At 42.0% G+C, this 27,291-nt stretch overlaps 1 protein-coding gene across 2 annotated transcripts in view; it reads left to right on the top strand.

Moving 5' to 3' along the window:
• The window catches only part of AGBL1 (AGBL carboxypeptidase 1), a 269,074-nt gene that overhangs the window by 96,631 nt on the left and 145,152 nt on the right, over positions 1-27,291 (top strand). For both annotated transcript variants that reach the window (XM_082290356.1, XM_082290355.1), the window contains exon 18: positions 8,556-8,736. In XM_082290356.1, the coding sequence (XP_082146482.1) occupies positions 8,556-8,736 (181 nt within the window). The remainder of the gene's footprint in view (positions 1-8,555; positions 8,737-27,291) is intronic.

The raw sequence follows: 27,291 nt of genomic DNA, 5'->3' as shown, positions 1-27,291 counted from the left end.
TATAGAGTTTGTCTTCTGTAGAGCAAAACACAAGAGAACTTGTTTTCCTGTTAAACTTGGCTGTTATTCCCAGTGGTGAAAGAAACTCTGGCAGGTGCTCCATTTCCCATGCCCATTTTAGGATTCACAGGCCCCATTGCAGGTTCTAAGTTCATCTTTGAGTGGACAAAATGTTGAGATCTTCACCCAACTTTTTACTATTCCTTTCATGCCTGGATTTCCCAGAAGGAGAATTTCCAGCAAAATAAGGGCTTCTCAACTGGATCCATGGAAGTTAGCAAAGAAAACAAATTCCTGTTGGGTTATTTCTGTCCCCAGGCACTGCAAGATTGTTGTGTACAAAATGACTTCTTGTGCTCTGGGCAATGTGGTTTTAATGTTAACTTCCACCTCTCCACAGGGGAGAGTTTTTAGTGTAACTCACTGATGTTCAGTCTAAATGTTCCTTTGTGGAGTTTCATCCCATTAACCCCGGATTCACCCGAGTTTGGCACTCTGAGCGATTCCTCTTGCGCTGTGCCTGCTCTGGAAGCGACGGCAGTGAAGGGCACGGGGTGTTGTTCTGGGGGTAAAGGCTGTGTCCCTCACAGGCAGGAGATGGGGGCTGAGGCATTAGTCACTGTGTGAAAACCATTTATTCCTGGAGTGTGTTCTGGGGGCATCCCCTCTGCCAGCAGCTCCTGCTCCACGCTGTCCATCTGCTGCCCTTAAATTCTGCACAGAAGCTATTAGTGCCATCCACAGAGCAGGGGACATGGCCAGAGGGCAGCTCATGCCTCAGAGTTCACAGCTCGGTGATGCTCTGCCCTGTAGGTGCAAAGGCAGCTTGATCCCTTTAGGGATCAGATACTCAGAAGCCTCTCTGGCAGGGGATCTAACCAGAAAGTGCAGTTGTTTTCCCTACAGTGTTGAAATGTGCCTTGCAAATGAGAAAGACGAGCTGTGAGTGAGAAGTGTGTATGCAGAATGAAATGTAAAAGCAAGGGGTTGAAAATATTGTTGGTTTGGAGCTGAAGCCTTATTAAAGTCCTGCCTGTCCTATTTGGGCAAATTCTTTCTAAAGTATCGAATGTCACCAAAATCCCATTAAACTGTCACATAAATTATCAGGGTTTCCTTTTTCCATCACTGTGGATTACCCAGGGAGATATTTTTATGACAATGGAAGCTTTTTCTGTCTGCTCCTCCTGCCTGATTTCATTTCAGATGAAATCCTTCTCTCAGAAAAGAGCCCATGGATTTTATAGCTCTATGGATCTCTGCACTCTGCCTGTTACCGCAGGTGTCCTTCAGGTCTCTGTGTACTTATCTCTTGCCTGCACCTTCTTTTAGGCATGGGACAGTTTAGGGCAATGTTCTGGTTCTTCTCTCAGGTCAGCATTGTTGTCTTTGTGCAAAAACCCTAGAAAGTGAAAGTCACACATATGCCTAACTTGAAAACACTGCTTTTTCCTACTTGCCAGATCTCAGAAGTTTGCATCTCTGCAAGACAGTCTACATTTTTCCAATGCTGACTGAAAACACATGGATTGATGGCCTGGCCATGGCAATACAAAATACTTGAGTATCTGAAATTGCCTGCTGCCACAGAACAAATTAAAGCCATAATATGTGTGTTACAGAAGCAGGGGATGATAGATCCTTGCCTGCCTTCTGACAGATAATCTGGAGCTCCCAACATCAGCTACCTAGATCATGTGTTGGAGCTGATCTTAGTGTTTGCTGCTCACACCTTTCAAGGGATAGATACAAGCTGAGAAATGGTAATCTTAAGGGTAATAGAGGGGCTTTGGAAGATCATTACTAATGAGAGAAATCCCAGAAATCTTATTACTCCAATCTTGAACTGGCAAGATTGCCACTAAATGAGCAGGTAAGACAGAATTTTCCATAAATAATTCTGATCTGTATGTGGGAATAAGCTCTAATGATGTCAAACTATGATGATGAAATATTTCTGATTAGCCACTAATTAGTGGCTAATGATTAACATGGCTTAAAATGGCTAACATTAAGTAGTAAGCAGACACCTTGCATCAAAGAGAACACAGGAGCTGCCTTGTGGACTGGAATAGTAATTCCAGCAGCCCTCAGAATAGAGAGCTAATTCCAGAGGAATAAGGGGAATCATGGACCAAGTTTCTAAAGGAGCTAGCACAACTTATATGGGTGTAGGTCTGTGCTGACACTGTTCTGGACACTGTAGTGGAGTTTCTTGGCACAGGACTTTATGAACAAGAACCCAGCAGGAGGGAGGGCAAACATGCAGGCACAGCAGTGAGGGCAGTCAGGTCACCACAGGTTGGCTTTGTTGACAGTAACTTGTGTTTCTTTTTATGCAGCCTAGTCCCAGCGGACAGTGAGGACAGCTGATTGCAATCTCTTTTTATAGCAGCCTTTTGCAATTTAAAGGTTATTTCTCCTTCCTTTTTGTTCATCTTTTCTTTCTGGGTCTGAAGCCCACTTTCTCCAGTTTTTCTGCCTAAGACTTCTAAACACTTTATGATTTCCAATGACCTCTTCAGTTTTCATCAATTTTTAAACCTATGGTGGGCAGCAGTGGGCACAGCACTGCAGCTATTTGGTTTTGCTCACTGGGTTGAGCAGAGGGAAGTAACAGTGTTCCATGCCTTCGCTGTGAAGCTGCCTAGAGTGAGTCCCAGGAGAGCTGCCATTTTTGCAACTGCTTTGCATCACTGTCTCATCTGCTGTAATCCCCTGATCCTAATCCTTCTTGGCAGTACTTCTTCCTAACCAGCTGTCCCCCATCTTGGTTTTATGCCCTTGGAATGGGGCTGAGGGGAGCAGAGATGGATGGCAGCAGTGAGCACAGGTGGGGGAGGCACACCCAGGCGGAGGAACTCCTCTGCTAGTGACAGCTCTGGGGGGAGGTAAATGCAGGTAACTTGCTTGGCAGCAGAGTAATAAGGTACCTGCATGGTTTCAGTTTTGAAGTCTGATGATACTCAAACAGCTCAGAGGGTGTGCAGAGTGACACTGGATATGCCAGTGAATGCTGAGTGGGTGTATGAAGGCCTGGATGATGCAGTGGTTGGAAATTTCAGCTGGACTAATGCAGGTGCACACACTTGGGATGTTAGCTATAAACTGAAACAATTTGCAAAAGGTTATAGTAGGTTTTCCATGGGTGTAAGTTCTGAAAATAAGGTTCAGTTGTTCCACAATCTTCCCCAAGAGGTATGCTTTGATTTGAAGTGGAATTAGTTCCTGTGAGTTTTCTTTGCCTTCAGTCATACTGAAGGTCCTGCTAAATAATTGTACTGGTTCCTGCTGCTTTAAGAGCTTGGGATTTTGGAACTTTCCCCAAAGCAGGCTTGACAACTTGCTTACCAATTTCCTGGAGCTCAAACCCAGCATTAGTAGGCTGTCAAGCTGAACTGAGGCTGAGCAGTCTGTACCCATATTCAGCTCCCTGATCATCTCTGATTCAGAGGTGAATGAATTCATAAAACATGTACACAAAAGAAGGTTGCCAAGCAACTTAGAGGCTGAAACTCCCCCACCAAGCTAGGAAGGTAGAGAACAGGCTGCTGAGATGATTTGTAATGTTCACTTCTTTGCCATAGGTAACACTAATAATACATATAATATAGAAATATTTAAGAAAGGAAAACTCACTGATAACTCTGGAAAACAACAGCTGATCCTGCTAGACTGTATTTTTGCCTCTGTATTAAAATGGGTCTTTTGGAGCATTTAGCCAAAAGCAGGCACAGCAAGGAGAGAGCAATTTGGGGTGGGGGGGAGATGGGCAGGAAAGAATTATTCTGTTTTAAGGCAACCCAAAGTGTGGCAACTAGTAGAAAAGTTTTAGGAGGAGAGAAAAGTATCTGACAGAGTTTGCCTCGGATCATGCTCATTGTTTTCTGTGATCTCAGTATTTGATGCTTTTTATAAGTATACTATTATATATTTATTGTACACCACACCATATTCTCTCTGGCTTTGCATACCTATGCAGCCTTGGGTGTGATGCAGCTGGGACGTGCATGGCAGAGCTATGTGATGGTCCTCCTCTTTACCCATCATTTACTCACAGAATAGCCTGTAGTGGGCACAGCTAAGTTGGAAGGGAAAGTTTTGCTTTCTTGGGTTTTCTCTGCTATATCCCAGGGTAAACTTGACCCTTTCATCTGTGTAATGTTCATGGTAGTCATGCTGTACTTAGATATAAAGGAGAAAAAGAAGCCTGTGTCTTAATGGCCCTGGGCTTGTGTAAAGGAAAGAGAGGAATGCAGAGGCACAGCCAGAAACTTTCAGCCCAAGACCCAGATCTAGGCTGAATTTTTCGCATGCTGTGTATATAATTCCCTTTGACTCCTTAAAAAATCCTAGCCCTGTGTTATTTCAATGTCCTGTCCCTTTACAAATAGCATGGCTCAAACCTCAGCTTGAAATAATTTAGAACAGCAGCCCAGATCAGGGCATCTGGAACTGCTTTTCATTTCCTTTCTGTGCTCCCCTTGATGAGGGACACTGCTGTGTTAATGGGGTTTTGTTCTTTTCTTTCAGGCTTCTCATTCTGCAATTGATGTCATGATTAGTGACATCAAAGTCACTTCCTAGTGAACCTTGGTGATGACATGACTAGAGGAGGATCCTTAGAGGCAGGAGATTAAGCAGTAAGTTAGCACAACTGGAAGAACAAAGCTCTCATCTTCATGCATATATCCACAATCAAAAATGAGTGAAGAGAAGGAGAGATGGGAATTAGTTGATGCATTAGTAAAATTATTATTCAAAGGTTCTTTGCTCGAAGTTTTGCAAGAGGAATCAGTGGTTCTTTAATCTCCCACCTTGGGTATTGTTGATGCCATGTTATATTCTGGGCATGTTGAAATGTAGCACAGTGGAAGGAGGCATGATTTGTTGGATAAGGCTTTATGTACCATGAAAAGATTCCTCCGCTTTCCCTTTTCATTATTTACATTCCCAGAGAAGGTTATGTGTCGTGTGGGCTTTGCAGAGATAAATGGCTAACCTGAGCTTTCTGGCAGCTTCCTCAAACTTGGAAGGGAGCTACTTAAGTGTTGGCCTGAGGATTCTGAAGACTTAAGCACAGTTCTGATCCTCGGAGGAGGTACATGAGGAACCTGAGGTTGAGAGTACTTAACACAAGTTTGGCAGGGCATGGGAAGTTGTACCACAGGGCTCTGAAAGAGCAGAGAAGGGCAGCTGGGCACCAGTATAAACCAGTAAGCTGTACTGGGTAGTACTGAAGTGGTCTGGTCATGACTGCAGTTATGGGGGTGTTGGAAGTCAGGAATGAAGTGAACCAGCTGAACTGTGTGCAGAGATCTTGACTGGTGCTGCCAGTTGAGTGTGGAACATGGCTGGCCAGTGCTCTGTCTGCTCCTTTCATGAGCTCTGCTAATAGCAGTTAGCACAATAATTCCAAAGTAACTGGATATGCTGTAAAACATAGGTTTGGGGGATTCCTGCTGTTTTCCAGGTGTTTCAAGGGTAGCAAGTTTTATGGGCATGTCATCAGCTCTTCGCTCTATTTGCTGCTTCATTAGTTTTCACGCTGGGAGCACTCTGGGGGAGCAGCATTTGGATGTGGGATTTGGCTGTGATGGCTCCTGTGAAGGGAACAGGCAGTTAACAAGCTCTGTGGTTTCCTTGCTTGTACAAACCTTCCTTATGACTCTCCTGTGGGTGGGATGTCAGAGCTGCGGATGTGCTTGGCAGGAGGGGGATCTTTCAAAGGAGACTTTCACTGGAACAGAGAGATTTCCTTGGCTGGACCTGCAGGCTGTGGGGCCCTCCATTTTCACCCACAGGGAAACAGTGTAGGTCACCTCTGGTCTCTTTCCCTGCCCTCATGTTTCCTGGGGTTTAAGATCTGGAGACTCCAGGAGCTTTTCCAACACTGAGTCTAAGTAAGACAAGCTTGACTTTGATGAGCCTTGAGAGAAACAGCAGAACTCAGGTCTCTGCCAACTCCATGCTATTGCAATTAGCAGAATTATGGCAAATTGTCCTGGGTTTCTGACATGAGAAAGCCATTGTTTGGAGGTTGGGTTTTTTTTTTTGGTTTTTATTTTATTTTATTTTATTTTTCTTATTTTGACTGAGGAATGAACCCCTCAATTAAGATGCTGAACTCTCTCCCAATATATAGAAGAGGTAAGAGTTGTTAAAGCTGTATTCATCAATTGCAAAAGAGAGCATGTTTTATTTTGCTCTGTGCTATTTACAGCTGTTGTCCATTAGAAGTCCTCAGGAGCCTCATTCCCAGCTATAACTGCACAGCCCCATAAGTTTAGCTCAGCAATGAGCCTGCAGAGCAGCACTAACTCATGGTGATGGGAGAAAGGAGAAAATGCTTGGAAATGGCAAAATGCAGCTGATGTCTTTGTGAACTCTAGCTTTTGTTTGTTGCTATTATAAAGCATTACTAAGGTAGATAGTAATGCACAATTAGCTGGAAAAGAATAGAACTAGTGTACTCTAATTTTGGGGGAAAAAAATCAGAATGTCTGGTTCTTCAGGAGCTAAAGGAGTCTCTTGCAGTCCGTAAGTGCCTAAGGCACTTATGTACATGTTGATGAAAATGTACTAACCCCCCCTCCCCCCCCCAGTATGGTGAGGTATAAGAATGATAAAAGCCTGATATGTGGGAAACAGAGTCCCAGTTGCTTTACTGCACCAGAACATGATTGCTCTGGATGAGCTCTGAGCTGGGAGTGCAATTCACTCTTCTAGTGCCCACCAACTGCTCAGGAGGGAGGTGTGGAGGGGGAATTATTTCCTAATCTGAGTGTGTCCCTGTATGATGTAACTAAATTGTGCTGTAATGTGTATACTGAGCAGAACTGTGCAGAATACATAGTTAAGGAGAAAAATTAGTGCTTATTCCTTGTTTGAATGTGAAATGAGAAACTGCACTTGTATTCCCAGATCTGACACAGCCTTTTCTTGGTCAGACAAACAGCTAAACAGCTCTTTAATACCATCTCTATTTTTGGGGATGGTGTTCTACTGCCTGGTTTTACTATGATTAATTAATGATTTGTAAAGCATTTGGAAGCTGAAGGATGGCTTTGGGAGCTAAGGACAAGGGCTAAATTGCTAATTCAGCCTTTGTTTACAAGGACATTCAGCTGATGCCTTTGGTTTTGCTTTCTGTCCTGTTGTCTCTCCCTGTCCTGTCAGTTGGGGCCCTTCAGTTCATGAAGGGAACAGAGGCTGAGCTCTGACGTTGTCTGATCGAGCAGGACAAACCTGCCCTGGCATGGCTGTGATGCCCTGACAGATAAAGCTTTCCACTGAAGTAAATCTGTCAGGTTGACTTGTGATAGTGAATGCTCACAAAAGGATCATTTTAAGACAGATAATTGGTTTCTCCTTTCCTTTTATTTTCTGTGCCTGGCAGGTGTCTCCTTCTGCCTTCTCCTGTTTCCTTGGCCCATCCCTGAAGTGTGCTCAGCACAGATGGGATCTTCAAAGAATCTGCTGTCAAACTTGGTCTTTTCTAAGCATATGTATGCTGAGAGTTTTTGGAGGCTTGTAACTAGACCAAATGTGTTTAGTGGTTTTTTCACAGGAACAGCAAATAACATATCTGATAACAAGGCAACTTTTGCTGTTAAGTTGCAAGTCTATTTTGAAATAGGTTCAGTAGAGATTATTGATGAACTGTTTAGTAAAAAATTGATTTTTTTTTTAAAGCAGCCCCCGAAACCTCTTCCCTACCCCAAATTGCCACAGCTTATGTTTCCATGCATGAAAGTAGTGCTAGAAACAGATGAACTCTTCTAGCTGCAACTTCTGAAAATCAGCCTTTCTAATCTGAGTAAGCATCTATATTACATAAAACTGAAAATGTCATTCCACCAAAAGCAACAGCCTGCCTTAGCTATGTGCATTGTTTTTTCTACCTTTTGTTTTATGCTTGTGAAATAATGGCTAGGTTTGAGCACTCAGCCTCTGCAGCTCTGGTGAACATATTAGCGCATTTTCCTTAATTATATCAGTTTAGTTCAATTAATTGTGATTTTGACCCTACAACACATTATTTCCAGAGATCAGGCAGCTTGCATGTCCTTGGAGCCCTTATGGGTGGGCAAATCTGCTTAGATATTTAGAAAGTTCTGAATTGTTAAAGGTAAAATACTGAAAGTGGAGCAGGACCTTAGAAAATGAAATAATTTCTTGCTGCCTTTTAAACCTTAGTGAAATTTAATGGGATCAAACTTTCAATAATTGCTAGAAAGTATGGCAAAGCTCTTTGGAGAGGCAGTAACCTGCACCTGCAGAATGCTCTCTAATGGAAAGTAAATATCTGTATGGTATCACAGAATAAACAAACAGAGGGATAGGGATGAAACAGGCTCTGTGCTGATTCTGAGGTCCAAATCTGTGATCAATTAGCACCTTGAGAAAATATCTAGACTGTCTAGGGGGATGTGTTTTCCTTAGAATCCGTTTTGGATTGTTATCTAAATTCAAAAGGAATAAAATCCACTTGCAAAGATATTATTCAAAGAAAGTCCTGTTCAGTTTAGGGGTGTTTTTGCTTTGTTTTGCAGGCAATCGTCCTTACGTGTTCCTCACAGCCCGTGTTCACCCTGGTGAGAGCAATGCCAGCTGGGTGATGAAGGGCACCCTGGAGTTCCTCGTGAGCACTGATCCCATTGCTGAGCTCCTGAGGAAATGCTTCATCTTCAAGATTGTGCCCATGCTTAATCCTGATGGAGTCATCAATGGCAAGTGAGTTGTGACGTGTGCTTGTTCTGGGGCTTGTCTGTGCACCCGGCAGGTCTCATCTTCAGTGTTGGTGCTGGGAGAATTCCCTTTGCCTGATGTTTTATTCATCCTGTTATCAGTTCTGTATGGAATATGTGACTCTGAGACATGGCCTGGTGTGCTGTCCTGCATCTGTCAGTGGCCTCAAGATCTCTCAATTGCCTGGAAGGAGTGTTAGTGGTGCTGGAGAAACAGGATCTTTATTGATAAATGGAGGTTATCAATAAGGCAGGGCAGATTACAGCTGCAAGGCAGATATGCTTTGCAAAAACTGGCTGTAATTAATGCTTTGTATAGCCTGGTGGGAGGAGGATGAGTAAGGATTTCTTAATTTTCATAGAAATATTTCTGTATAGTGAAGCTTCTTCCTTCTCCCACCTTCTTTTCAATCTTCTTTCCCACGTGTTTCCTAAGAGATACTGAATCTGATCTTGGAAAAATATTGATTTCTTTTGCATTCTTTACCCCTTATACCCTCCCTATCCACCCACACTAACTTCCCTCTCCCTGTACATGACTGGAAAAGGTGCAACTCTGCTCCTAATATGCTGAGATGAAATCAATATTGCTGTGTGAAACCTTGAAGAGTGCACAAAGGTAAGGCAGGCTTGCGCTTTTTTGGAAAATAATCTCCTTCTCTTGCAGACAGTGGGATTTGTTCACTTTGGGTGTTTGTGGAGTGGCAGTGAGTTAATAACTGTTGGTTCTGCCTGATGGAGGGGAAGGACATCATGATCACATCCCACCAGTGGGTGCTGACTTGTGTGTCTTGACCTGGTAATGGGGTCTTGCAGGGTTTGCCGCAGCTGTGTCCCCTGGCTTATTGCAGTGGAAGGCAGGACAAATGTCAAAGCTGAAAGATGGGCTTAAACAAGCACTGGAACACAGCAAAGTGTAGAGGACCTTTTCTTAAGCTACATTCCCTCACTTCCTTTGGGGTTGGGCTGTGCAGATTGAGTGTTGCAGGAGCAGAAAAGCAATCCTGAGCAATAGCTGTGTTGAGTTGGGTTTTAAACTTGGGTTTGGGGTGAGAGATTCACCAGTGAGCACCTTGGGTCTTTCTGACAGTCTCTAGTCTGTGAAGTCACAGCTTTTGGGCTGCTGGACTCCCCAGGGCCTGGGTCTGCCAGAAGTCTGGGAGGACTGTTCAGAATAGATGGGTACTGCCCCATCTTGGTGCCTCTGCTGGCTCCAAATACTTTCTTGATCCTCACAGACAGAAGGAACAAGAAAAACAATTGTGGCTTCTGCCCCCTTATTTTCTTCCTCTCACTACACTTCGTTAAATTTTCCATCAGATGCAAGACTGGAGGGAGTGCCTGAGCTTTCCCTCCAGTTGTCAGGAGTCAGTGTAGCAGAGAAGGGACCTTCAGGAGGGAGAATGTGGCTCTTGGTGACACCTGAATGAAGGGTATGGCCCAGGCCTGTGTCACACAGGAGGGTGTTTACTGTTCTGTGGTGCAGATGAGCTTGAACTGTAGTTAAATCTGGTGATGAATTAAAAGTTTAGTAAACCTCAAATGTGGGATGGGAACAGGGACTTGGCCATGGTTCCTTTACTGATCATGAGGCATGGAGGGGGCAGTAATTCATTCCTTTATGCCTTAAATTAAAGACATCTCTCTTGTGAAGCCTCCTGTGGCCCACATACTTTTCTTGTTTCTTTATATGTCTGGTTTTTAGTAGCCTTGGTTCCTCCTATATTAAAAGAAATGTTTTTGTTCTGGGCCTCAGGTTTACTGGTAGTGTGTAAGAGTGTGTGTGGGTGTGTAAGCACTGCCACCTCCTTCCTCTTCCTTTACTTGCTTTTAATGTTTCCTTTTTCTTTTCATCTGCTTCCCTTTTCTCACTCTTCCCTCCTGTTGAATCAAGGAGGCTTTTCATTCAAAAGAAATTGATGCATTTTATAAATTAATGAACCAATGAGTGGAGATGGGAGCTGGTGAGTCTTTTTTTGATAAAGGAAATGTGTTGGAAGCCTCATGATTTCTTTAAAGCTGTGGGGTAACCATAGTAGCAACCAGGTAGAGGAAGTCCTGATTTTTATTTTGGATTATAGCCATGGACTATTCTTTATATGGTTTAAAAACATCCTGTTCCCTCCTGCACCTGCTCTCCCACAACACAGGCTGAGTAAGCCTTGCCTCTCCAAGGTAAGGCAGGTGAGATGCTGGGTTTTCTGTCTCTCCACTGATGTTCCCTCCCCTTTAATTTACTCTGTTCCTTATTTACTCAGGGGCTTTGTTCATTACCTCCTCAAACCTATCAGAGAAAAGCTTCAGTTTTTTGACAATTAGTGAAATGAAGAGGGAGAAATGCCCTCTAAAATCCCTTCTAGAACAGTTTTCCTCTGCACACTCTCAAAAACTACAAAGGAAAAAAGTGGTGTGCTCCCACTTAACCTTTGGAACCTGGTCCTTTCTGTTTGGAAAGATGATTTTAAGAGGAGGAGAAGAAGCACATTTGTCTCTATACCCAAACACACTATTTGTATAAATGACCTTTTTCTCTCCTGTATTAATGCTTGCTCTCCTGAATTGGAGACATTGTGTTCTCTGGGCAATAAGAGGCAGAAAGGATCAGGGATTGGAAAAAAAAAGCTAATGGCTGGTCTAAGGAGTTGGTTTATGATGCAGAACTGCATCCTCAAGGACTAAATCTTGAGGTGGTGTCACACAAAGCTGTACAACTGCAGACATCGCTCCTTCTCTTTATTGCTTGTCTGTGGTCAGAGGATTGAAAGGGAAGTTTAATTCTAAATTGGTGCCATGCACTCTGCAAACACACTCCAAAGGCTCTCTCCAGACTGGTTAACCTATGATGTGTGTGTTTCTCTAAGGATAGTGCAGAGATGTGAGAAAGCTGGGAAAGGAGTGGTTTTGAATTAATGCAATCTCTCTCTAGGAGAGAGGTGCTACAGGAGTGATGTGCTGCTCTTTGGCAGATGCTGTATGAGTCTGTCCCCACGTTTTTTTCAGAAGTTCTGCACCTAAATTGTCACTACCCTGCCAAAAGTAGTTGATTAGGCATATGTGGAAGGCAAGGCATACTTGGAAAAAAAAAGAACATTTTGTAAATTGGGAAAGACTCAACCATCACATACACTGGCTGTGCTCTGAGATGCACACTCTAAGGGGGCAGGTTCGTGTGCACTGGTGCTTTCCTGAAGACCTCAGAGATAACAAAGATGTAAGTTCTGTGAACATCTATCCTGGAATATTTGGTGGCTCTGGGAAGTGAATATGAAATGTGGGCTAATTTTCCTCAAATGGAGCAGAAATTTTTACATCTCTTTGGTGCCTCAGGTGTTGCTTCTGTTGCCTTCCACTGAGAGGGCAGTGATGGATCTGAGAGCTTAGGGTAGCAAATGTGGCCAGTGCCTGCACAGCATGAGATAAAATATGAGCTGCAGTATTTCTTAGCTCTCATCTCTGAGAATTGTTCCTTGGTGGAGCCAGAAATGGTGTCTGGCCCTGCACCACACACTCCTCTGAGTTCCTCTCTGCTGTGGGAGGTGCCCCAGTTTCATCCAAGGCCCTTTGTGCCGTGCTGATGTGACAGCCCATCCTTGGCTCTCCTTCTGTGATAAACATCCCCCTGCAGACAGCTGCACCCCAGGACTCTCCCTTCTGACAGCACTTCCAGTGCAGGATTGTTTATTCCTTCCTTTATCAGCCAGAGCTGCTGGGCCCCCTGAGTTATTAGCTCTATTCACTCATTGTCAGTGTTTCCTCCTTCGTAAATATGCCCCCATATGTCTCTGCTCCTGAGGAATATGCTTTCTTTTCTATTTACTGCTTTTCCCAGGCCCCCACCTCCTCATCGCTCTCTCCACCCAATGGCCCAATAACAGCCAAGGAGATAAATAAACTACATAACTCTTCCCAGCTATTATTTTTTGTTGTTGTTGTTGTTGTTGCCCTGCATGGTAATATATATAATAACAAGGAAACAAATCTTATTACTAAAGTAATTACAATAAATAAAAAGCTGAGAGGGGAGATGAAGGAAGGGTCTGTCAGGGGAGTGATTGCAGGAGGATTTTTTAAAATTTAATTTACTCGAGATGTTCTCTGCCACTTTGCTGATACCCTGCTGAGGGGGGCTGTGACTAATTAGCAGCCAGCTGTTGTTTTAACACCCTCACCTAATTTATAGCGTGCCTGAGCCTCTAAAACAGGAGCCTGTGTGATATCATTTTCTGTGGGACTCAGCACCAGCCTTGTCTCAATGGTTGGCTTTATTGCTTGGTGCTTTTGTTTCTCAGACGCTGTACAGCTGAAATGTTGGGTGCTTTGCTACAATTCCTTTTGTCTTCAACATATCCCGTGTGCTTCCAGGAGTTTGAGCCAGAGAGGGAACACAATTTATTGCTTAGAACTGCTTGTCCCAGTGTCCAGCCTAATAACTGACCAACACAACTGCTGCTTTTTGACTAAAAAGTGTGGCATGGACAGGATCTAAGTTGTTGTTTTGTTGTTGTTTTTTTTTTTTAATTCTGAGGCCTCATTCTCCTGTTGGCAGGTTTCTTATGGAAGCACCATATTGTTCTTGCTAATAGAATGGAGATTGCAATATCATCTGTCTTCTAAATGGTCATGAAATCTAATTAGTTAATGGCCATATTAAAAACTGGAAGGATCCAGTGCATTTCATCAGTCTCCCAGTTGCCAATTGCCAAAGCATGTGCAGCCTCTGTAAGCTCAGTAAAGGTACCCAATTAGCTGTGTGTGTGTCCCTTTGCTCTTTCCTATACAATTAATGCTGGTGATGCAAGGTCTCCTGGAGATTTTACTACAAAAGTCCCTGGGTGTGGGCTCAGTGATGTTACTGTCTTGGACTACTAAACGCTTCAGCTTCTAGCCTTGGGAATTATTTCAGTTAGGTTCTACCTTGCATTTTCAAGTTAGCATGAATATTAGATATGAACAGGTTGTTCCACAGGCTCAGAAAGGCATCCCTTTGTTCTGCATTCATGTCTGTTTGCCTGACTGATGATGTGAGTTTGTAATCAGATATGTGCACTCCTTTGAAGACATTTCCAGGAGCCAGGAGACTGGTGTACAAAGCCAGCTTTTAGTAAAGTTAATGAGATGATTGAATTATATTATAATTCTTGTTAGCTTGATTGTGTGTCATTATCCCTTTTGTTTGTTATTATGCTTATTTGAGTCCCAATTGTGGTGTATTATTCCCATCACAATTGTGCCCATGCTGGGCTCTGTAGAGAGACAGGCAAGGAGCAGCTGGTCCCTTGTTAGGGCCTGGTGCATTAGTGCCACAGGCTGTGCAGCAGGATTGGTGGAAATGGAGAGGATTCCCACCACTCCCACTGGGCTGTTGGCTCCCATGAGGTCTGACCCAGCATCTCAACCCTGGTCACTTCATGGAGCTCTGAGCTTTGTAGTTGCAGCTCCTCCTCAGGATTACATTCTGGCACAGGGAAGGTGTCCTGCTGCAGTGACTTCCAGAACCACCTGATGAAGGTTTGTGAGGGGATATCTCAGTGTCATCAGTGCAGGACTTGGGGAAATGTATTAAAAATCTGGAGTCTCTTTATACCTTCTTGGGATTTACAGGAGATATCTGCAAACCCTGGCCCAGGTGGCTGCATAAGCAAATCTACACTGAGACATAATTGCTGCTGAACTTGGATAGTACCTCATAGCTGGTTGTGGCAGACATCAAACACTGATATCAGAGCTGAATATTTTGGAGTTGAGCTAATATCACAAGTAAAGGGGACTCTTTTGGTCACCCATCTCAAAATCAAGGCTGTTTACCTGACTTAAAGCCTGTTGGAAGCTACAGATGCAGAGATGGAGTTGTTATTCATAGGATGGGAAAAGAGAAGTCCACAAAATGAAACTGTAAAAACTTCATTTTTATAGAAGCAATGAAGAATGTCCAATACTTTACTGCAATATCCCCACTACCTGGAAAGCTGAAATTGCCTGGGAATGAAGGTTATTGTCTCTTGTAATATACCTTCATCTATTACCCTGTGTAATAAATCAGGCAGTATTTCTTTTGCCATGAAAACTGGACATCCCTGGAGTTCCAAGTGACATTTCACATTTTATATGGCTATTTTGTCCCTTTTAAGTATTAAAACACATTTTTTTTTTTTTTTGTGAAATATGCACTGAAATTTTTGAAGGCTTATGAACAACAACAACAAAAAAACCAGGAGCTTATGTTTGCAAGTATAAAGCTCATTTTCCATGAGTTTTCTTTAGAAAAATTCTATCCTGGGTTAGCTTTTTGTTTTGGCTAATGTGTTCTTTAACATTTTTATTTATTTCTCTCTCACTTTTTCCCTTCTCTCTCTTTGTAATCTGTTATTCAAATGTAGCATTAAAAGCTGGTGAAGTGCTGTGATAGGAGAGGGGATGTAAAATAACCTTGGGTTGTGGAAACAGACTGGCAAGCAGAAATGGTGTTTGTAGAAAAGTGATGAAGAGCCTTATCTACAAAAATAAGCTTCATTTGAGAGCTTATGTTTTCAAAATTGCTGTGCAAAAATGTACCTACAGAGGTCCAGCTGAAGTTGAATTGTTTACCTGTGCACATGGTTCGTGTGATTGCACATGCAATTGGGTAATTACACGGGCCAAATTTGCTCCAGTGGTTTCAGCAAATTGCCATCCTAATTTTATAAACCTAGCTGAGTGTCCCACAGAAGCATCAAAAAACCAGAAAATTGAGTCAATATCGCAATGAGAGAGTGAGAAATCAAAACCTTTTCTGCAACCTAATGGGCAGCACTGCTGGGAGTCAGGAAAAAGGTGCAGCACAGTTTTAATGCTGTGAAGTATCTCTGAGTCTTGAAGGGGTAGAAAAACTGAAGGGCTTTTGAAGTTTTATAGCTCAGGTTGGAGCTGAGGGGAGAAAATGAAGCAGGGGGTGACACTGGAAGGGAAGAGAGCTCCAGTGATGGTGCACCTTGGGTCTGTGCACACTGCACAGCTCTGAAGTTAGTGTTTGAACACATCCTACCTCCATGATGCCGTAACCTGGGTAGGGACTCTCAGATAACTCTGCTGGTATTTTTCTGCATGGAAATAGGGATGATTTATGATGTAAAATCCTTTGGAAATTATGCTGTATTCAGAGTCATGTATAAGTGAGAAACATTTCCATAGTGTTTTACAACTGGCTTATTGAATTTCACCAGTGGATGTGCCCTTATATAAAATGGTCATATGTTGCATTATATCCCACAGGATCCTTCAGTGTCTGGGGAAGCAGAACTCAGAGAAGTGGAAGTGAGTGATATAGTCTAGATCCTTATTTACCTTTTTGATTGCTTTAGTTTGTCGGCCACAAAAGGCAAAGACTTAAGGACTCTTAGTTGGAGAAGAACTGCCATATTCTACTGTGTATATATTACTGAATGCAAATAGGAAAAAGGATTATTGCTAAATACACACACATAACAATCCATAATTAGGTCATATCTTCATGTAATGCTGTTTTGTTGGGGTTTTTTTCGAGTTACCAGGCAATAACCAGGTGTGAGTGCAAGAACTCTTTTCAGATGCATCCCATGACAGCATCCCTAGTAGTAATTTCCTTCTCTATTTCCCATGTTGCCCCATTTTTCTCCCAAAATGCTCAAAAGCTCAGCTTTTGAAGGAGAGGGAAGTACCAGTCCTCCCAGGGACCCTGGCTCTCATGCAGCACTGCCTAAAGCAGAAGTTTGGTTCTCAGTTCTAGCTCTGGTCTGTGGTGTCTTCTGCCAGCAGTAACAGGAATGACATTAATGAAAACTTACTTCTTGAGGGCTGTTTCCTGTATTCATTGTCTGTTAGATAACAAAAGGTCATTAGCATAAAAACAAAAGGCAAAGATTTAAAAAGGGATGATTTTTCTGTCTTCCCTCTAACAGTTATGGCACATAAGAGGGTGTAAAGTGCAAAGCAGCTGAACACTCATAAACTATTTTAATACCATTCAGAAATGAGAAGAACCAGGGAAAGAGGCTTTATGTAGCCACATAGTTTATTGCACTAATCAGTCACTTCTACAGTGCACTATCATGACTTTAAGTCACTGCTCCAGTGATGTGAAAAAAAAGGTTGGTGGTCTCCCATCCAATTTTCTAATAGATCTTGGTCTACATAATTGAAATCTCTAGCACCTCGTTTGAGTAGCAGTGAATTCTGTGCTTAGATGGATATAAAGGCAAAGCAGGTCTGGATTACCTCTGAGAGCAGCATGGTGACACAAGGTCTGAACACGAAGTAGAAGCAGCTATGGGAGATTAAGACTAAGCTATGTTTCTCATGGATATTTTTAGATGACAAAAATAACATCCTTGGGGTTAGACTGAGATCTCTGGAAAGGCAGCTTGACACTTTGTGGGTTGAACCATCTGCATGGAATAGCCAAACCAGAGTCTGAAGATTTACCTGTCAAAGTTTCCTGCTATAAACCCATGTGGAGGCTGGGCATGGCAATCCAAGGACGGTGGGAGAACAGTTGTTTTCCCCTCCAGAACATGCATATTACAAAAAAGAGAGTTTGCTTTTGAATAACTTTGTTTGGTTTTGTGCACATGCTAGGTTTCAGGCAGAGAACAGCAAAGTGTTTTAAGTCACAATAATTTCTGTCTCTTTCTCTGACATGCAGGTGAGGGCACCCTTGAACTGTGCTACTTCTCTATCTTTAGATAGCTCTGAATGGGCTGTAATCCCATCCAGCACGCAGTCTGTTCAAAAATCAAATAGTGTCCATATCAATGGCTTTCAGCTTTCAGGCTCATAACAGTAATACAGCTGGGAAAGTAAATAAAAAGGAGAATATTAAGAAAAAGGCTCTTTTGCTGTAAACAGTAGAAATACTTCAAGTGTATCTTTTCATTACACAATTTCTTATGAAAACAAAAAAACCCAGCTGAAGGCTTTTATTTATGACAGAATAAGAGAATATGCCAGGTTGGAAGGGACCCACAAGGATCATTGAGTCCAGCTCCTGGGCCTGTACAGGGCATACCAAGAGTCACATCATGTGCCTGAGAGTATTGGCCAAATGCTTCTTGAACTCTCTCAGGCTGGTGCTGTGACCACTGCCCTGGGGAGCCTGTTCTGGTGTCCAGCCACCCTCTGGGTGAAGAACCTTTTCCTAATATCTGACCCAAACTGGTGACACTGGCAGCCCTGTAGTTACTGGGGTCCTCCTTCTTGCCCTTCTTGATGATTGAGACAACATTTGGCAGCTTCCAGTCATCTGGGACCTTTCCAGTTTCCCAAGACTGCTCGAAAATCATTGAGAAGGATTTTCCAATAATATCGGCAGCCCTTTGAAGATCCTCAGGTGAATCCCATCAATCCCCACAGATTTGTAAGGATCCAGCTGGAGCACCAGATCCCACACAATTTTGGGGCTCACTAGGAGTGTATCACTGACAGCATTCATATCTCTCCTTGTTTTAACTGATGTGTATCTGTTCTGACAGTGTGGACTGACTGCAGAAGTTTTTTTGTTATATCTTTGGTCTCAAAGTGCCATAACAGAGCACCTGCTTTATTTCAGGCATTGTTTACTGTCACCCCTTTGGACTTGGCTCTTTCTTAACTGATGGACCCATTGCTTGTGAATGTTGTGTGTTTCTGATTTTAGGCCATTGGGTAGCAGTTGTGGCAACCAGGTCTGCAGCAGATGCTACAAAGCACAGAAAAGAAATCACTTAGGTGCAATCAAACCCCTTCTGTTTTGTGTTTTTCCCTGAGTATTTTATTAATCTCTGACAAACACATGTGGCAGCTCCAAAACCATAATTTTATGTGCAGTCTCAGATGGGTTGGTCCCTAAAGAGCACATATCTAATCCTCCACAAACTAGCTGTGGGGCATTTACAACTCTGTCATTGCTAATTCTTGCTTGAACCTCAGGTAAACCTAAATAAGGAATTTGCTTTGATGTTTGCCAAAAATTCTGAGGTCCAAATGATATAGTATTCTATGCATGTAAATACATCTATAATGTTAATAGAAACCATTTTGATCCAGATTGTCAGGATTGAAAAGATGCAGTTGTGCTTGAAAAACAGATATGTGTGTGCATGCACAATTACTCAAGCTGGGGTTTAGGCATTTAAGTGGCCATTTGTGCTCTCATTTTCAATTATGATGTTCATCCTGCAGGAATGAGTTTGTGCAAATCAGCAACACAAATATGCATATGTTTTGGTGTGCGCTACCCTGAAAACATGTTGCATTACTTGGACATAAACTTGGATTGATTTCTCTTCTTTTCCCTTTGAAATTTCTATTTTAATCTGAGGAATGTGAGCTATGGTGGCTGAGTGGCAGTTCTTCAGCAGCATGATTTTCTTTTCCAAATGGTTAACTCTTGTAATTGTTTCTGTAATGTAAGATAATATTTCCTGCTAACAGTTATTTAGAGTACTGTCATGGCAAGCCATAACTCAACCCTGCTGTCTAGTGGCCCAAATAATGACCATGGCTTGCCCCTAGCTGAATTATCATTCTTATGCTTCCTAATTTCCCTACATACACATAAACAAGTCTGTCTTTATGCCAAACTCTGAAAGACAAAGGAAAGCGAAAGAAATATTGTTGATTCAGAGCTCCATCCTGCAGCTTGAGGGAGAGAGCTGCCTATGGGACTACAAAGGCCTTTAAAGGGTTTTTAGTCACTTAGCTTATAGCCTTTCTGGAGACTCAATAGGCTCTTATTTTTTCACATTTTAAATATATCTACCTAGAGCATCTACTGCAAATATTCAAGAGAGGATGAAGAGGTCCAATCTGACACAGGAATGGAAGACTATTTGGGCTGAAGCTAAACTGCTCAAAGATCTTCAGTACACTGAAATTTGCACCAGAAATAGGAACTCTTGAGTCATTTGACTTGTGACTAATTGAAATACTGCTTTTAAAGAAGATTGTGTTTAATATCCCTTCTGTGGCTCTTTAAGAAAGAGTAGATGTTGGGAAAGGACAGTGATGCAGTGTGAATGTCAGAGAAGGATGAGGTTTTGCCAGTAAACAATTCCTGGGGAAAAAACTCATGTTAAAGTTCCTTCATATTAGTAATCCTATTAAGGGTTAGCATAATAAAGGTTTATTGATTAATTTTCAAGCTGTAGCTTGCCTGTGATTCTTTTAGAAGGAAAGTATATCTTTATGAAGTGGAAATATAGTAAGACTATACAACAATGACCCAAGGAAGTAGGAAACCATATATTTTAAGTCAGTTATTGTGATCCAAAATGTCATCTTAATTCTTGGAGTTTAACACCATTCACACTGGGGGAGTTTGTGAATCATTGGAAGGAATATACAAATCTATCTAACCTGGGAAATGGGTCTGTGAAATGATTCATATAAGTTTGGGCCAGGAATGTAAGCTTTGTAAGCTGCTAAAAGAATGTGAAAAGGAAGGTTATAACTTTGACTTTCTAAATGGTGATTCATAAACAGGGTAGGTGGTAGGACAGTTTGCCTGGTTAGATGTGGGAGCTGTGCTCAGTCATGGGTCACTCAAGGACACTTGAACTAAAAAGGGCCTGTTTTGGGCTCATCTGGAGAGTCATGGATGCCCTGATGGTGCTGGGGATGCTCTGCAGAGAGTGGGCTCTGAACAGGGCAGGATGAGGGAGGTTTGTAAGAGCAGTGGCTCCAGCTTCCTCTTGTTTGTTTTCTCAGGTGTCCCCTGGGAACTGACTCACTGAAATCTTGCACTGGGGGGTGAGTTCTGATTAATTTAGGTAGCCCAAAGCAAGACCTGCTGGATAATTGAAAGAGGCTTTCCTGGAAGCCTTCACTGCATTTTGTGCCCTTCAAGGGGTGGAAGAGATGAGATAGGTGTCCATTAGGCAGCCAAGTCCAGGAGCTTATCTGCCTTGCTTTAAGCTTACTACGTTCGCATCAGCCCATTAGAGAACCTCTCAGCCCATTAGAGAGCCACTTTCCTTGAGTGGGAAAAAGGTAGAATTCTTAATAATTCCCTAATACCTATTGCTCATAGGCTGCCTTTTCTTTTTCCACTTCAAAATGTCACATTGGATTCCTGATGGAATTAGAGATTTTTATCTTCCTTCACTCTGCTAGACCTCTGACTTTTTCTGGTTTTCTTCCACACTGAAGACTTAATTTCTCACATATGTGAGACAGTGAAAATTAAACAAACAAGCTGGCAGATAGACAGAATTGTTCTTCACGTCTGGAAAGCTGCAATGAGCTGTGACTTAGGAATTACAGTGCTTCATATTCAAACTTTTCTTTTTGATGCATTGAGGTGGCACAGGAGCTGACAGTGACATATGGAGAAGGCCCCCTTAGCAGGATTGAGGCTGTTATGTGATAAATGACATGGTATGTCAAAGGACTCCTGTTATCCATCATGCTGGCTTCCTCTCAACACACTCTAAAACAAGAGGCAGCTACACAAACAGCTGGGGGAAGCTGTAGGTAGGGTCAATGGTGTGCTCAAAAGAGAAAATAAGAAAGCTGGAAGTGCATGTTCTTATGGGAATAATAGCCTCTGAGTCTTGAGTTGAGAATTTTAAAGTCTTTTTCTGTTGAAAATTACCCCAGTTTTACATCTTTTTCAAGAATAAACCTCAGTTTCAACAGTTGTCTCAAAAATCATGTAGACAAAAGGTTTCAAAAAGCCACCAAGTTTCGTTCTAGATGTCTAAACTTTCTCTAAAGAAAGCCTATTTAGCACCATAATTTGGATTGGAAGAATTGTTCTGTTCCCTGATACATCCCCAGACTTTCCCTCTTTCCTCAGATTTCCTCTTTTTTCCCCTTCACCTCTGTTTGATAGTTTGAGTCTGAAATGCAGTGGAATGAAAGTCCTGATCTGTAATTTCCTACAAGTGTGAGACATGGGAATGACAGGCAGGGAGGTACAGGTGCTGTTATAAATGTCAGGGTGATAAAAGAGTCTTGATGGGAGGAGCAGGGCTTTGACTCTCAGCATACCTGACACAGGAACATTGTCCGTAGGACACTTTCTACTTGCTTTGGCCATTCAAGTTAAGCAGTAATGGGGCAAGCTTTCACAGCTCTGTGCTTCCTGCTCTTGGAAAGTGAGTGACTTGATCTCAGATTTCTTCTCTCTGTGTCACATTTAACCCAATAGTAGCTCTTTATTTTTTTAATTCATTTCAGGCTGACACATGCACCAGTGGCTGTTCAGGAGGAGCAAAGGATGTGTGGTGTAAGAGACACCTGTCCGTTTCACCCTCCTTGAGTCCATCTCTCTTTTTTCCATTAGCCATAATGGCTGTTTTTTCCTCTACATGATTAATGGACTCTCAATAGCTATGTAGTCTATAAACCTAGACAAGACAAGTAGTCTGTCTCTCTTGATCCCTGAACTCCTAAAAGCCTGACTCTGACTCTGCTTAAATGGTGCTTATGTGCCCCCATGCACAGTAGTAATTGGTGCAAAATATCAAATGTCACTACTTGACATTTCATTAATAACAGTCAAATTTAAAGTAAAGGCTTTAACTTGGTGATTCACCAATGGCCAGTGTCAAATGATCTGGGATGGTCTTCGTGTTACAAGTGTCAATCAACAAATGAATTAGTCTGGAGATAATTTAATCAGAGCCCATCAGTAGACTGGCTTAAGGAAATCCTCTTGCTTCCAGATTATTCCTGCAGCCTGATTGCATATGGAACGAGAGCATAGCCTTGGAGAAGGGTGGCTACAGCTTCCCTTGCCCCTTTGGCAAATCCATCTCTGGGAGGATGGAGTTGCCAGTCCCTCAGGTGCATCTGTTCTGCAGTTCCTGGAAGCTCCTTCCTAGAACAAAATTTGCTAAACACAAACCAACCTAAATATATAGATAACTCAAGCCCCTCCAGCTCCCAGTGCTGCTGTGCTCCACTTTATTTGACAGTACAGGTTTTCCTTCACAAACTCTTCATGTGATGAGACATTTATTTCAGCTGTTGACCTATCAATGACCTCTCACTGGGAGATCAGGTGTAGAGAACCAGGCTATTATCTCCCTTCCACTCACACATTTCTAATCAAAGCAGCCAATTTTCCTAACTCCTACAGCTGAAGTCACAGTGAGGGAGACCCGGCTGAGTACAGAGAAAAGAAGTGCTTGGAATGGCAGAGCGAAGGGTAAGAAATCCTGAGGGTAAGGCTAAAAAAGAAAAGTCAAGCTGGGAGAAAAGATGAACAAGCAGAGCAGGAAGAAATTCTAAATTCCAGTTTCATTTAGTGTAAGGAGTCATAAGAAACAGTAGAGTGAAGAAAAGCATCTCTATACCCTCCATGTATCTTTCCATGATCCTTTAGCTCACTACAGTGAGCACTGGTAGAATGCTGTAGTATTGTGCTTTGTGTGCATGCTTAAAACAAAATAGGTTAAAAAACCCCACAACAGTTAAATAAAATCCAGAGCAGCTATGACAAGAAGATATCTCTTCAGATATTGTGAAGGTTAATGTTTACTCCACTTATGGCACCTTTTGAGTAATTCTGTTCTGAATTCTGAATTCATTCTGAATTCTCTCTAGACTCAGACAACCTTCAAAAATGTGAGTCCTGTGCACTGCCTTCAGAACAGGAGCAAGGCCATGTGGCACATTCTGCTTTGGTCTGCAAAATCTATAGCCCAGGCTATTAGCCATGACTTTTGTCATTGCCTGTCATCAGAGGAATCTTGTTAAATAGGGCAGTAATCCTTGATGATGTGTCAAACACTTGTGCTGTCCCTCCTTGGAGCACAAATTTTGGTTGATAACTGTTTCTTGCTTACCTTCCAACATGATGTAGAGGTGTCACTTTATTATATTTGAATGTTTTAACTGCGTCTCGGTAGCAGATAAATGATGCCAGTATCTTGTAGCCTGATGGAGCAATTTGTCAATAGCTTAGTCACAAATGATGGACTGGCAGCTCAGGATGGATAGTGAAACTCGGCCTTCGACTTTGACTTTCAGGTTTTTCTGGTTTAAAGGTCCTGTAGGCTGTAATTGCTTTTTGGGACTGATAATGTATTCTTAGCTCTGGATTGGAGAACAGCTGTTGTCTTCAGTTTCTTCATGTTTCACTGTCTGGTTTATAATTACAGTCTATAAATCGAGTGAGGATTTTTGGTAACAAGGAGTGTACTGAAAATGAGATTCTTTCCAGTATCTGTGTCACTTTGCAGGAGACAGGGAAGGAAAAGCAACGTTGTCAAATGATGAGTGTGCTGTTTTTCTCATCTTTCTGGATTTTTGATGCAAGCAAGCATTTGGCATTTTTTCCAGGATTCAAATCCAATGTTTGCCCAGTGCTATTTGGATTTGCAGCATGAACTTTCTGCCAAGACCTCCACAAAGCAGAAACTTATTAACCATCAGAGACTGATATTAGCATCATTTCCAGAGAACGATATGATGTCTCATTTGTAATTCTGTTCTGTAGAGCTAATGGAAGATGCTCTAAGCAAAGTCCTGGGTCTCTGTGTGTAAACAAAACAATACTGAGAAACCCCCTGAGTACCAAGCTGGTTTTTCTTATGCTTTATACTTTTTCAGTTATGTGAAAAGAAATGTAAATGTTTTGCTTGTTTTTCCTTGTTATCCCAGCATATGGTGTTTTTTTCCCTTGCTTTACCCCCACAGGGAGTTAGATCCTAATTTCTTTTCTGTTCAGAATGTGTGTCTCTTTGTCTTACACTTTTGCCCTTTCATTCTTGGTGAATGTCTCTCTCCCCATGCAGTTCTCCTTCTGCCTTTTGTCTGCCAGTCTCCCATTTTTCATTTTTATTTATTTTTGCTTTGGTAATCCACTGGTTTTTAAAGTTCCTGTTTAGCATGATGTGGACCAAGGACCTTGGAAGCTCCAAGCTTATTGCTTATCATTACTGGTGGGGACGTTTAGAGAACTCTGTTTGCTGTTGTTTCCTGGTAGTAGAGAGGCTGTTTGAAGATAGGTCACTAATAGTTCAGTAGTTGGAGCACCTCTGCTGTGAAAAAAGGTTAAGAGAAATGGGGAGGGGAAGGCTTTGGGATGACCTAATTGTGGCCTTTCAGTACTTGAAGAGAGCCAACAACAAAGAGACTATTTACAAGGGCCTGGAGTGCTGGAACAAAAGGGAATGGTTTCAAACTACAAGAGAGTAAGTTTAGATTAGATATTAGGAAAAAAAAGTCTTTATTTTGAAGGTGGTGAGGCCCTGGAACATGCTGCCTAGAGAAACTGTGGATGTCCCATCCCCTGGAAATGCTCAAGGCCAGGTTGGACGGGGCTTGGAGCAACCTGGTGTAGTGGAAGGTGTCCCTGCTCACGGCAGCGTAGTGGAACGAGGTGAACTTGAAGGTCCCTTCTGACCCAAACCATTCTATGATCACAAAATACTGCAGTTTAGAGAGGGCAGGTTCCACACAGCACATAGGAAAGGTTGTTTCTCCAGCTGTTCTCAGGTAGACTAATTATTACCTAAATTTGGTATCCGAGATTCCAGGAGTTATTTAGGGTACCATGTGTTTTAAGAGACGTAGTTCTTGTTGAAACAATGTGTTCTTGGTGTCAGCTGTTCTCAGTTTACCCTGTTCTGAGGGGTATTATGTCTTGCTTCCCTTTCTAGCCTCCCTCTGCTGCTCTGCCAATATACCTCAATCTGGGGAAACTCTGGCCTAGTAGTTCTCCTGCATTTGTAAAATAATTCTTCCTTTTCAATTCATTGAGTAGCTTAGCTCCCTGTTGGCCTGTGCTATTACAGTATTTCCCCCTATTACTTATGTAGAATGTTTTATATTAAATAAGAGAGAGTGTTCTATGGTCTAATTAATAGCATTCAGAAATCTTTAGTGTAGCCTAAGCTTCCTCAGATCTGGAACAAGCTCAAATCCCAGGAAAAATATTCTTGTGTTTATATCTTCCAAACCATAGCTTTCATTTCTATGGCAATTTCCCTCAATCTCCAAGAAATAACAAGTGGTGCTTGTAAATTCTCTGACTAACAATTCAGTAATTATAATATTAATGACAAGTATGAAAAGGTGGTTGTGGGGAAGAATTACAAGAGAAGAGCAGCAGCATCAAACTTGAAAATGGCAGCAGATTTCTCTGTTTCTCCTGCTTAAAATTCTTTTGGCTAACTGAAATGGAGTTGTCTTTGATCACTTGTTTTAAAAATTGTGTTAGTAATAATCCATTTATGTGCAGCATATATAGAAGGTTCCCAGCATTCCATGACTTACTGTAAACATCTCTGGGGTTTCTCTCTCAGTGCCTCCATTTGATGCCACTCATCCCAAATAGGTAAAATATACCTCAGCAGGTTAAGAAAAGAATTTAGAGGCATTTAAAAACCATGTTGTGGTTTTTATTTAGATAACATTAACTGGTATCTGGTTTGTTTTTTTTTTTTTCAGTTGTGTGATATGAATAAAACATTTGTCTGTGTGGAGCTGATTGTAACATAATATTCCTGTTGCTTCCAGTAGGGATTTGGGAAAGGAGTTGCTTTTATAAATTGTCCTACCCAGAGGTAAAAAAAGATAAATGTCTAGTAGGGAACAGAAACGAGTATTGTACATAATTTCTGGATTTTTAAAAAAATATTGTGTCAGACTTGCTAGTGGTACACTTGGGAGGAAGATCATCTTATTTATTCAGAGTGATCCTTGATGTATCTGCAGTGCACCTGGGTATAGAAAGGTCATGTGTCAAATACATATATCGATGCATCAATCCACTAAAGAGAAGGCTTCTCTTTTTTCCTCTTTTTGTTTGTTTTGACAGTGTTTTTCACCATTTGTAATTATTTCCCCCCTGCTACTTTGAAGTGCAGTGAAGATGTTTATAGTCCACAGAAAGAAAGCATCTTTTCCTCTTCACCATGCAATGTAATAGGAGCTGAAGGGAAGGTAAAAAAGCATAGTAAAAAATTGACAGGCATCACATGGCAACCCTGGTCCAAGAGGACAAAGCCTGACATTTGTAGTCATCATCAGATTAAATAGGGGACACCAGGTGTCAATACTGAATTCTGAGCAGGCCATTCTAGTGATGATGGGATGGTAAGGAAAAGCTTTCTGAGTTTGCTGAGGTAATCTAAAGCCCAGGAGCTGGAGGAATAAGAATTCTTATTACCTTGTTCTAAAGAGTTTATTTTAATGTGTAGTGTAATGCCCTGAATTCTAACAGGGATATCTTTGGCATTGGAATCTGAGCCTGTGAGTGTTCTGGAAATGCCTATTCTGCTGGCTACTCATACAAAATAGGAGAACAGTGGTTTGATTAATTTTCTCATTTCAGGAAATGGTAAATAGATGTCTAGATGGCAATCTGAGTAACATTGTGTGAGGCATTTCTACAGCCTTTATCTTGAAGGGCAAACTGGTCAACATAGGTACCCTGTCTTATGATTAGATCTTGTTTTCCTGCGCCCCACTGGAAATTCACTATTGCTCTGCTGGTAACTGGAAGCGTAACCCAATTGTGCTGTGTAAATTTCTCCTGTTTTTTTAATCCCTTTTTGTTAAGAACAAACTGTCTGCTTTGTGAACCAATCAGGAACTG

This window comes from Coloeus monedula (genome assembly GCF_965178545.1).
Source record: "Coloeus monedula genome assembly, chromosome: 14".
NCBI classification, from domain to species: Eukaryota; Metazoa; Chordata; class Aves; order Passeriformes; family Corvidae; genus Coloeus; species Coloeus monedula.
The sequence above is the reverse complement of the archived record's forward strand: the minus strand, read 5'-3'. Positions and strand labels throughout refer to the sequence as shown.